The 12,782-nt window shown below is 40.7% G+C and overlaps 1 protein-coding gene across 1 annotated transcript; it reads left to right on the top strand.

Annotated features, from left to right (window-relative positions):
• The first annotated feature begins 6,225 nt into the window (after nt 1-6,225).
• On the top strand, nt 6,226-10,620 carry LOC149812410 (14-3-3-like protein). The gene is made up of 5 exons (XM_089993695.1): nt 6,226-6,322; nt 6,986-7,488; nt 7,608-7,730; nt 10,150-10,266; nt 10,395-10,620. The coding sequence occupies exons 2-5, from the start codon at nt 7,003-7,005 to the stop codon at nt 10,458-10,460; spliced, it is 792 nt and encodes a 263-aa protein (XP_089849821.1). The 5' UTR covers nt 6,226-6,322; nt 6,986-7,002; the 3' UTR covers nt 10,461-10,620.
• The last annotated feature ends 2,162 nt before the right edge of the window (nt 10,621-12,782 follow it).

Genomic DNA, 12,782 nt, shown 5'->3' with positions numbered 1-12,782 from the left:
CAGATGAGCTTCGATGAAAACCAAACTGTGTGAGAGCATCACTAAGTTAAGTAAAAAAAGCTTGAGACAAATTTTTGAGACTATACAAAGCTTTCTTTAGTCGGCAGGTGAGACTCTTGTCGTTGGTATTGGGGTGTCCTGGAGGCAGCTCCATGTATACCTTTTCTTGGAGGTTTCTATTTATGAAAGCATTCTTGACATCAAGTTAATATAGTGGCCATTTTTTATTGGCAGCAACAGACAAGAGGATCCTGATGGAATTCATTTTGGCAACTGGGGCAAATGTCTTGTGATAGTGAGCCCCTTCCACCTGGGTGTAACCTTTTGTGATGAGTCTTGTCTTATAACATTCAATCATTTTGTCGCTGCGGTACTTGATTTTATAAGTCCATCGACAACTCACTGGTCTTTTGCCTAGAGGGAGGAAAATGATTTTTCATGTCTTATTCTTTTTTAAAGTTGCAAGTGCTTCGTCCATAGCCGCTCTCCACACTTTCTGGGCATTGGCTTCACTGAATATGGATGGCTCGGTGTTGGAATACACATTGCAGAGGTATGAGAGATAAGCATTTAAGAAGCCATTGAACGATATATGCCTCTTGATTGGGTGATCCATGGATTTGAAGGCAAAGTAGGTGTAGAAATCTCTCAATTTGCTAGGACATCTTGTGGTTCTGCCAGATTTTTATGGTATAACAACTTGCTCAACAGGACTCTTAGCGGGCATGTGCGTGCCCGCACTGGTTGAGATCTCGGTGGCATTGGGATGCACGAATGATGTATTGTTCATGGTCTCGGTGAGAGAGTCATCTCTGATGTCTATGGCAAGTAGGATCAGGGCGTTGACATGTGATGAGCGCTCCCCCTGAAGTTCATCATCAAACAAGGGTGAGTTCTTGTTTTGGTAGTAGGGCTCTTCTTCAAAAAATTCAACATCCCAAGAGATAAAAAATCTCTTGCTTAGAGGATCATATCACTTGTATCCCTTCTTTACGGAAGAGTATCCCAAGAATATGCACTTGGTCACCCTTTTTTCTAGCTTGTCCCTATGTCGTTCTTATAGGTGAACAAAACACTTACACCCAAAAACCCGTAAGTGCGACAAGGATAGCTTCTTCCCCCTAATCATTTTCATGGAGGTCATGTAGTTAATGGCTTGGCTGGGTAGACCGTTGGATACATAGCAGGTGGTGGATATAGCATCGGCCTAGAAGCTCTTGGGGACGTTCATGTGGAACATGAAAGCCCTGGCTATGTTCAATAGATTTTTATTTTTTGCGCTCGTCAACACCATTTTGTTGGGGTGTGCCGACGCAACTGGTTTGGTGGGTGATGTCACGACTAGTATGATGTTTAGTAAACTTGGAGTTGACTTACTCTGTTCTATTATCCAAAACGAAAAATTTTGATTTTAGCATTGAATTGGGTTTCAACTATATTCTTGAATTCTCTATAAGTGTTGAAGACTTTATTCTTGTGTTTGAGCAAATATACCCAGGTGGCATGTGAGCGATCATCAGTGAAGGTTACAAAGTATCTAAAATCAAAGTACGATTCAATAGAGGTGGGTCCCCACACATCAGAATGAATAAGGAAAAAGTTTTCATCGCTTTTAGTTTCAAACAATGAAAAAAGAATCTTGATTTGTTTGAAATATTGACATGCATTACACGACTTTTGAGACAAGGGAATGTCAGAAAATATTCTTTTTAAGATGGGGTGAGAAGGGTGTCCGAGCCTGGAGTGCCACTTTTTATCCATGTCAGTTGTCTTGCAGGCAATATGTGTTTGGTTTTCTTCGTCAAGAAAGTAGAGCACATTCATTGTGTGTCCTTTACTAATCACCTTTCTCCTGTTCAAGTCCTGAAAAACCATATGCTTACAGGAAAAAATTGCAATACAGTTATGACTTTTAATTATCTTGCTAACAGACATAAGGCTAGAAGGAAGAGAGGATATATAGAGCTTTTGAGAGACCTGAATCATTAAGGAGGGAGACATCACCAATATTTTGAACGAGAATCTGAGATTCGTTAGCGATGCTAACAGGCCCTTTGTTGGTCGATCAAAGATTTGTCAATAGATTGACCTTGCTCGTCATGTGGTCAGTGGCATCGGTGTCTATGACTCACCTGAAATTGGTAAGTTTGGAACTTAGCGCAAACATATTACTTGTAGCTTCATTTTTCTTATTTTCAAGAATGACTGCTAGGCTGGATTTATTGATTTGTTGTAAAAGTTATGCTAGGTCATCAATGGTGGTTCTTGCTTTTGAACCCTTGCCACTGGTGTGCGGCTTTTGTTGTCTGGGGCATCCATGAAGGTCCCAACACTTGTATTTTACATGACCAAGTTTTTTGCAATGGTTCCAACAAGGTCTCACACGGCCCCGTGGGTGTTTGTTCTCTCCGTATTCGAGAATGGGATTGGTTAAGCTCTCCATGAAATTGTTAAAAAAAATGGACTTTCATGAGTTTTGTCAAGGGACTTGGATTCGGCTCTCATGATTTTTTGACGAGTCTCCTCGCAATAGATGATAGAGCAAACTTCATTGAAGCGGGGTAACTCCCTGGACATGAAGATTTGGCTCCTCAAGTTGTCACAGTCTTGTCCGAAGATAGCAAGGGTCTTGAACACCTTGTCTTCCTCGACATGCTTCTTGATGGTGTCTATATCATTGGTGATCGAGTGGTATAAACTCATTTCATCCCACATGGCACGTAGGGAGCTAAGATATGAGTGAAATGGTTTGTCAGCTTTGGTTAGGTGAGCAATGTCTTGCTGGAGTTGGTAAACTCTCGCAAGGTTATTCTGCTCACCATAGATGTCTCTCAGGGATTCTCTTATATCTTTGACAATGTCGAGGAATAGAAATCCCTCCACAATATTGGGGTCCATAGAGTTCAACAGTTAGGACATGATGAGGTAGTTTCCTTACTCTCACTCATCGTATGTCGAATTCATTGGTTTCGGAGCAACAATCTTACCATTGACAAAACTCAATTTGGACTTTTCACTGAGAAAAAAAAGTGCCAGTCTTCGACCACACCAGGTAGTTGGATCCATTCAGCGGCATGGTGGTGATCTTGAGCATGAGATTTTTCTCTTGCACAATCATCTTCGACGCGATGTGCGTATGAGGATTGATGTGGCTCAACTCGTCTTTTCTTTCTACCATCAACGAGAAGTAGAGGGAGATAGGCGAATGTCGAGAAGCATGCCGCAGTGGTTATGTGGTCGTCTGATCTTGTTTTGATACTATGATAAAATGTAAAGTGACAAGAGAGAGAAAAGAAGAGAAGATGGGATTTTACGTGATTCGGCGTTGAGCCTACGTCCATGGAAAAAAGGGGTGACGCATATTATTCATTCATGTTTTGCATTAGTGTATATTATGCACATATAAAGACATGAGGATGTCACGATAGTTGTTATCCTCGATAAGGATAATGCACATGGCTCGTTATCTTTGATAAAGATAATAGACATAGTTGTAGACGACAAATGGAGAAACCAACCGATAGGGGAATTCGATTGTGCAACAAAGGTGGAGTTGTTAGGAAAAAATATGAAAAAAACAGCATCATATGTGGCGACATATGTGGAGTTGGGTTCCATACGCACCCAAGGGATTGGGACGTGATCATGATCGAATGGGAATCTTCAACAGATGGAAAATTAAGTATCCTCCCTTCAGGGTAAAAAAAAAACTTAAGTAGATTCTTTTTTTGAGTGCCAATCTGGTAAGTGCAACCTTGGATGGTAATCCGTTAGGGGTCACCCTGGATGAACGGCATCCAAAGTATGATAGTTGAACTCTACATCTCTTAGATGGTCCCATGTTTTTTTTTTCAGAGCTATTGATGCCCTAGATGAATGGAATTTAGAGTTTGCAAAATGAATGGCTGAAAACATAGAATTCAACCGTGGTACCTATTCCCATGTACTAGTGGCAGGTTGCATCTTCTCAATCTGACATTATAGACGTATTCAAAAAAAATTATTTGAAAAGAATCATACTTTAGATCATGATTTTTAGATATAAAAATAGAATTTTTTCATTTTTTTCAAGTCAAAATTTTGATACATTATAAACCATTGATTTTTTTTAAGAGTCTTAAAAAGACCTACTCGTATTCTATAATCACATTATCCAAAACTTGTTTTCTAATAAATAATGCCTGTTTTTCGTTTCTCTCTTTCACAAAAGGAAACTAAAGTAAGCTAATGAGCATTAACTGTATTTTATATCTTAATATAGCCCTAGTGGCAACTGTCACTCCTCCGCATCACCCGAGAGAAGGAGCCCCAAGTGGCAGCCAGCACCCGTCTACCTAGACAGAGAAAGGGTATATATATATATAGAAAGAGAGAGAGAGAGAGTGTGTGTTCTTCAGCGTAGGGATGGCAATAGATCGGGATGGGGGACAGGGTCTCCACCCTCACCCCATCTCAAGATTAGAACCTCCATCCCCGCACGGGAATGAATTTTAACCTCCACTCCTGCTTTCATCCTTGTTTCATGTCCTCCATCCCCGGTTCAAACGAAAATGAGGCGGGGCGGAGAAAAGTGTAAGTCCACCCCCGCTTTCATCCCCGAATGGGGATGGATTTTAACCTTTGTCCTCACCTCCATCCTCGTTTCATACCCTTCATCCCCAATCCAAACGGGGCAAGGTGGGGCGGGTATCCGCTTTCCCCTAGCCCACTGCCATCCCTACTCCAGCATTGTTGTTGGCTTCCGAACATGGATCCAAAGAGAGGCTAAGTGCCATGATGACTATTTGACACAGCAACGTTGTTTGGCTAGTGTCACGTAGCCTAACACTTAGCCGCTCCTTTGATCTCAACTCGTTGTGAGGGTAGAACTGTCAATTTTTTAGACATAGGATATTGTTAATCTTGGGGACCAATTTGCAAAACTCAATATGGAAGGTACTAATTTGCAAATCATTGATAAGGCGGGCACCAATTTGCAAAATAAAACCTTTTTTTAAAATAAATCTGCTGCAACTTGCAAAAGCAATCAACTTTTCTCAACACCACCACCTTTTTTCTCTCAAATTTCAAATATCTTCCTTGTCATAAAACAGTGAAACTCACAGTTTTTTTTTTATTTCATCATCAGGTTACGGACAACTAAAGTTTAAACTAACAGCTCCGAACTTAATTTTGAAAAAGTGATAATTTTTTTTTTGAAAAGCAATCGGACACCTGCCAGTTATACAACTATACCATTGGGTTTTGAACCTGCAACGTCCTTAACACAAGGTGGCGTGCCCTAGCTATAGGGATGACAGCGAACCGGGGGGTATGAAACGGAGATGAAGGTTAAAATCTATTCTCGTGCGGGGATGGACTTACTCTTTCTCCCACCTCACCCCCAATCCATCAAGTGATGACTATAGATCAAGGAGAAACGGGGTCTTGCCCTACCTCGCCCCCGTTTGGACCGAGGATGGAGGACATGAAACGGGGATGAAGGTTAAAATCCATCTCTGTGCAGGAATGAAAGCGGGGATGAAGGTACCGATTTTGAGACGGCATTGGGGTGGAGACCTTGTCCCCCGCCCCTGCCCCGGTCCACTGCCATCCCTACCTAGCTTTTTCTACCATACAAGCTGAGCCCCCATTGGTGAAAAGGGAGGATCCCGTGTATTTTGGGCTATCTTTCCTCACAGAAAGAGACCTTTGTTTGTTTGGTTACAGTGAGCCTCACGAAAAACACCCACTTTCCGTGAGAAACAAACGGGCCCTAAACAAAACCCGGCGGAACTATTCAAGGACCTAGCGTGCATAAATTATAAAATGCAGCGGCTAAACGTAATAACTGCTATTTTTAGGAGATTTTATTAAATAAGTAACAAGCTATGCATCGTTTTGTAATTTAAATTCATAAAAAAAAAAGTCACGAGGAGATAAAGTCAGGCTACGGTAAACGAGAACTCAGGTCACTTGGATGCCGTTCGTCCATTTCATGAACGGCATCCATAACACCATCTAAAACTTTTTGTTTCAGCCGTTCATTTTTTGCGCTGCAGACGCGGTTCATCTAGAACTTGAATGGCTAAAAAAAACAATTGTGGAACCCATTTAAGAAACAACCTGTCCATTTATGGTGTTATGATTGCCGTTCATCAAATGGATGAACGGCATCCGATGCAACTCTTCTTGCCGACGGCCTACGTTTCGGCATGTGATTGGATGGAAAACTGCTTCTCGCGATGGCTATAAAGAGCGGCGCATGCGCGTGGCGTCGGGACTAACGTGAAAGTTGGAGAGAGAGAGAGAGAGAGAGCCTTGCCCTAGGAGAAATTTGGAGGTATTTTTATTTATTTATGCATTTATTTTTATTTATTTTCTCAACGTCTATCTTATTTTTGGGATTTTTTTTCTTCGTTTGATCGTCGTGATTTTATCTTCTTCTCTTTGTCAGTCTTTTTCTCTACCTTTTTTCGCCCGTTTGGATTCTAGGGTTTAGGAGTAGAAATTAAGGTTCTCTTTTCGCTGGTCATTTTGATCTGTGGATCATATCTTTCTTGCGTGGATCTTTCTTTGTCTTGTTCGCCGATTTTCTTTTTCTTTTTTTTTGGTTATATCTGATTTTTTTGTTGGATTTGATCTCGTTTCTTTCTTACTTTGACGATTTTCTTTTTTGTTGAAATATGATTGTAGTTTTGTTTAGGGATCGGGGATTAGATTTTCGTTTCGTTCCATACGGAGATCTGATCTGCTCTTGATTTCTGTTAGTTAGGGTTTTTCCTTTTCTTGGTCTTTTTTCGCATTTTTTCGATCCCCGGTTGAGGGATTATTTGAAGATCTGATAGTTCATTTGGTTCGTTTTTTTTGCCTTTGATCAATAGGTCGGAATGTTGTTCATTTCTTCTGTGTTTCTAGTCTTGAAATCGTTTGCGTGGATTATTTTTGTTTCTTAGAGTTGTGATTTTGTTTTTTCTTTCGCTTTTTTTGGGGCTAATGCGTGCAGGTTTTGCGTAAGGAAACATGTCACCTGTTGAATCCTCACGGGAGGAGAATGTATACATGGCCAAACTGGCCGAGCAGGCCGAGCGGTATGAGGAGATGGTCGAGTTTATGGAGAATGTAGCGAAAACCGTGGATGTTGAAGAAATCACGGTTGAGGAACGGAACTTGCTGTCAGTTGCTTACAAGAATGTCATCGGCGCCAGGAGAGCTTCTTGGAGGATCATTTCATCCATCGAGCAGAAGGAAGAGAGTCGTGGCAACGAGGATCATGTCGCAGCAATCAAGGAGTATAGGGGAAAGATTGAGTCTGAGCTTAGCAAGATATGCGATGGGATATTGCGCCTTCTTGAATCGCACCTGGTTCCATCTGCTACTGCCGCTGAGTCGAAGGTATTCTATCTCAAGATGAAAGGTGACTACCATAGATATCTGGCGGAGTTTAAGACCGGTGCTGAGAGGAAAGAAGCTGCCGAAAGCACGTTGTTGGCTTACAAGTCTGCACAGGTCGAACATGGGAAAATGCAATCTTGTTTTCTTCTGTTTATCTAGATTTTGGGTGCCGGTGTTTTGCAAGCATTTCTTGTGTACTGCACAAATCCTCATGATATTTTTTTGTTATACAGGACACTGCTCTCGCTGAGTTGGCTCCTACCCATCCCATTAGGCTTGGGCTTGCCCTCAACTTTTCGGTGTTCTACTATGAAATTCTGAACTCACCTGATCGAGCCTGCCACCTTGCAAAGCAGGTTTGTTTTGCATGCTTTTGGTATTATATCTGCCATCATAAATCTTGATAATTTCATTGTTGATGCTGGTTTGGTCTTAATCAGGCATGTAGTTTTAACTTTTTGATCCACTTGGACTTGATTGTCATTTTGTTCTGCTTTAAATTTATGTTACTCCATTTGTTTTTGCCTATTTGATTATAGTATTTACACCTAGCTGGATTTATCACTGCTTGATCTTGTTGTGCCTATATTAGATTGGATTTCATGTGTTTGTAGAACATGTGGAATTAGGTTATCGTTGGTTGCTTATTTGTTCAAGGTCATATCAGGGGTCTTTGGAACTGTTTGATTTTCTATTCTAAAATATAGTCCTGGGGAGGTTTTGGTGTGTATGGATATTTTGACTCAGAAATCTGTTGAAGTTGGAATTCTTATTTCATTAAATTTCTGTTTGGGATGATAGATTGATGCATTAAGCCTCTTTGAACAAGTGAGATTGATCTCTGACCTATTTGGGTTGGAGGTTAAAATGTTGATTTTGGGTATTTTCATTTGCTTCCAAGCATTATATATCAGGCAGAGTTCAAGAGAAATCCCTGTTAATCCAAATGCATCTTTTTGGTATTCTTGGAATTTCTCATATGTGGGCTTTAAGTTGTTGCTTTTAAGTCTCTTTTGCAGGTGTTGAAGAAACTCGTAATTAGCCAATTACCACCACCATTGGTTTTGGTGCCAAAAGTTGTCCCATCCTTGCTGCACATTGGTGGGCTTCCTGGATTGGCATTATTGTTGAGATGGAACTCAATATTGAGAACCGATGGAAGTCCTTTTGGGGACATTTTCACGTGATAACCCATCTTTTCCTTGCATCTCAAAAGCGGTTTTTTAGGATTCCATGTTTTTGAAGAAATAGACAATGATGAAATTAGTTTCATCTTTAAGAGGCATATGAAATGTGCTTATTCCGCTCTCTTTCAAAAAGATGGCCTTATAATTATGTAAGGTAGATTTGTAAATTAATTATAGGTAACCTAATTTACAGGTAAATTATTGTTAAACTATAATAACCTGAGTTAATGAGCTTAGGTCCTGTGTATTTCTTCAAAAAGTATGGGCCTTGAAATGTCATTCTTTAAAACGTGGGTCTGTTTTGGTACGAGCAAAAAGATGTTTCTATATGAAAATTTTGATCCTTTTTCTTTATCAATTTTTATTTGTTTTAGTATGTTTATGTTTTCAATTACCTAAGGCACCTGTGAATTTTTTCTCTGAAGAGGTCATCTTCGTGCATGTTTGAAGTCATGCAACATGGTTGCTTGAAAATGTTCCGCATCTATTACGTCCATCTAGCCCAGTTGAAGATTTTGAAATATGACTGTTGTTTGGAACCTCTTTCTTTGTATATTCTAGTGAACAAAGTCATAGTTGTTTTCTTATCTTAGTCCAATGTCTTGGCCCATTCCTTCCTAATGATATTCCTTTTTAGAAGTGCGTATTGGAAATCTCTGAATGAGGACGACCGCATCCTTTTTAGAAGTGTTTTAGGGTTGCTGTGTTTGGGGATCACGGAGTAGATTGCATATCCAGGTGCAATGTGTTGTTTCATTCAAAACTGTTAGGTTGTTTCTTTTTAAATTGGGAATTTGGTTACTATTTGCCCAGTTATATGCAGGTCTTGCAAAATTATAAGTTGAAGCATAAGATACTAGTAGCTCGGTTGCTTCGTCTGTAGAGTTTGTTTTGACCTGGTTGAGACGTTATTTTTGTTAGTGTATATTTGATTCTTGTAATGGAACAATGAACATGTGTGCAGCTTAGCCATTGTTACTGAAACACATGCTTATTTCAAATCTGCACCTAGATGTTAGAAGATGATTGCAATATGCTGAATCGCTGAGTAATATCATGTTTGCTGCTACATCTCCTTTTTCACGCGTGTTTGGGAGCCTCATTCTTTATTTATTTTGGATAATCCAAGGGAACCCCCCTGCCCACCGGGGGAGTAGGCCCAGCTTCGACCTTGCAGAAGGAATGCCACCTGGGGGTTTCAAACTTGTGACCTCCGATCAACTTGGTGACATTCACAAGTCGCCCCTACCAGATGAGTGGAGCCCGTGCGGGCTGCCTCATTCTTTACTTGGTTTGACTCAATCCTTTTATTTGGTAATAAATTGTGCAATTAAGATTTCCAATCTTTAATTATTTAATCTACAAAATGTGGTATTTGAATGGTCAAAGACCCTACAGTTCTGACTGTCCTCGACCTAAGTTACCGATTTCCTTTTTCCTTTTTTTACTTTTTTTCTGTTAAGGCCCGGTCAACCATTTACCATTGAATGGTTGGCTGAGCACTGAGATGTTATTGTTAGTATTGGTCTGCGTACAGAGTATCTTCAGACCCAAGTAGTCATAAAATGCTTTTCATGTTATCTTTTAGGCTTTTGATGAAGCAATCTCAGAATTGGACACTCTAGGTGAAGAATCCTACAAGGATAGCACCTTGATCATGCAGCTTCTCCGTGACAATTTGACCCTCTGGACCTCTGATATACAGGTCCTCTCTCTCTCTCTCTCTCTCTCTCTCTCTCTCTCTCTCTCTCTCTCTCTCTGTGTGTGTTGTGGTTTAACACGCCTGCTAGCATGCTTGTGTATGTGGTTTAACACCATACCTGTTGTTGCCAGGACGATGCTGGGGATGAGATTAAGGAGGCCTCGTCAAAACCTGATGCAGGAGCTGATGGGCATTGATGTGTCAATGTCATACAGTGAATTGTATCGTGTTTCCATGAAAACAAATTTATGTGCTGTTGTTGGAGATTTGATTTTAGGCGATAGCCGCATGCATATGTGAACTTTTCTACTTTATGCTTAATGCTTTGGTAAGAATGGTGAGTGATTCCCGTAATCACATGTGGGGAATTTCGCAGCTGATTTTTTTTTTTATCAGCGAAGTAAAATGGTGTAATTGTTGAATGCTGTGTTAGATGATGCATTTACAAGATCATGCATGCTGCGGATCCTTTTCTTTGATATGTTGGCCTGCCTTTACTGTTTACCGAGTATGTGATATCTTGTTGAACCTTGTTTCTGTCGATATCCGTCTTCGTGCTGTTGATATGGATTTATGGCTGGTACAATACAAAGCCGGAAATAATCGTTATTTCCGCATCGACAACGAGTTGATAAATTCAGAATAATTTCATGGTGACTTTTTGTACAGTACGGGGGGAACGGAAGTCCATCATAAATTCTTGCAGGTTTCCTAGCTCCATTCATGGATATGCGATTGTGCTCTGAAGGTGGGAGTCTCGGATTGAGACTCCCCAGGATTTCAAACAATGCGATGTCATTCAATGTGACGAATCTCTAAGAGGAGAGCCAGATCAAGTCTGCCTCGGGTGCCTTCACATGGCATAAAATTTGTGCCATACGCACCTGATCGCCCTCCATCAGGTCTTGGGCCCGGCAACTGACAGGTCCTATCCCCAAGATGGAGGGCGGTCAGGTCCCTAAGGCACAATTTTTTTTGTCATTTTATGGCACATGATGTTTTCACAAGATCAGATCTGGACCAAGCGTAGTTATAGGGGTTCTAAAAATACATAAGCCTAGAGTGTGCTTTATTATCTCACTTTCGTACATGATATCGTATGTCGAGCATACCTAACTCCAAATCCTAAACTCGGTCCTACAAATAAGGATGAAATGTTGTCTCCATGTTATTGAATAAGGCTTTCACAATTTGGCCCTATTGCACTATCAGTTAATTATAAACTATAAAGACACGATTCAGTACTCCGCATGTTTCACCTCTTTCAACATTGTACTGGATTTTTAAAATATCAAGAAAATCGTGATGTTTTCAAATATTTTTGACAGATTTGGATCCAAGAAGCAGAAGAGATGATTTGAGGGTTGCATCCTATGTCAAGCTTTTTGCTGTACTCATTTAGTCAATAGATACAGCAAGAGAGCGGGTTGGATCCAAAAAGACAGGATTTGATCCAATAAAATATGGAGCTTGAAACTTCCATCAGCGCCAGCAGGGGTGGCCACATTCCAGATTGCAGTACATGTAAAGAGGCTGTGTTGGGGTCCTGAATGGTATAAAGTCCAGCTTGAGCTTAAGAGTCGTTAACCAGGGCGTGGGTTGTGGGTCCAATTCAAGTCTGCTCAGCTGGCTGGCCCGGTCATGCATGTTCAAGATGCGATCCAGTTTCGGACATGAGCTGTCCATATCCCCTTATACGAGGTCAAATCTGGGTGAATCCTGGAGTGAAACTCCAACCCACTCGCATCTTTAGTATGCCCAACATTGTGAATCAGTCAAGTCATAAACCAGGATGGGAAAGCCCAGAAACAGCTCGTTAAGCCAACCTGACTCGTTTGGGTGGAGCCATTAGCCACACATCCCTTTAAAATTATATTAGGGGTGCAACACGTCCATTTTGGTCGGCTATATGATTGGTTTGGAATCAGGCTTTTATTATTGGACTTTTCCATACCTGTATTTGGATCAATATTTCATGTCAAATATGTATTCAATCCAAATCAATTCAATCTATGTAGACTTTTTAATTGTAAATGCTTTGGTTTCCAACCTTCATTCTACCGGATTCGGTACTACCACATAAAATGCAGATCCAAATTCACCCTGCTATATCCAATCCAATTCGGATCCAAACTCAGATGCAGACATAATGCTTAAATTCCAGGTTCAGATTTGGATCTACCATAATCCAACCCATAACCAAACCTTTTGCAAACCCCGCTTCTTTGAATCAGAGCTAAGTTTGTAAAAAGAGAACCCCCACGTTATGGCCCAATTTATCAGATGAAAGTGAATCACGTACCCCATCAACCCCACGTCCATACTTAGAAGAAACAACTGCCCATCCCCACACAATGCTTCTCCCACTTGCTCATATATAAACTAAGCCAAGAATGAAGAATGAGAAGTGACAAAGAAAACTACCACCATTTCCTTTTGGTTTGAGTTGCAGCTAGTCTATCAAAGCCATGGCAGCAGGGACCATGAGCAGAAGCATTGGAGACCCATTTCTTGGTCTC

This window comes from Nuphar pumila, chromosome 17, assembly GCF_984573655.1.
Source record: "Nuphar pumila chromosome 17, dmNupPumi1.hap1.1, whole genome shotgun sequence".
Taxonomy (NCBI): domain Eukaryota; kingdom Viridiplantae; phylum Streptophyta; class Magnoliopsida; order Nymphaeales; family Nymphaeaceae; genus Nuphar; species Nuphar pumila.
Note: the sequence above shows the minus strand (reverse complement) of the source record. Positions and strands in the feature narration are given on the sequence as shown.

Coding starts and splice junctions, on each gene's coding strand:
- LOC149812410 (XM_089993695.1), top strand. CDS start 7,003: ATGTCACCTGTTGAATCCTCACGGGAGGAGAATGTATACATGGCCAAA. Junction 7,489..7,607: donor TGGCTTACAAGTCTGCACAG/GTCGAACATGGG, acceptor TTTGTTATACAG/GACACTGCTCTCGCTGAGTT. Junction 10,267..10,394: donor TCTGGACCTCTGATATACAG/GTCCTCTCTCTC, acceptor TGTTGTTGCCAG/GACGATGCTGGGGATGAGAT.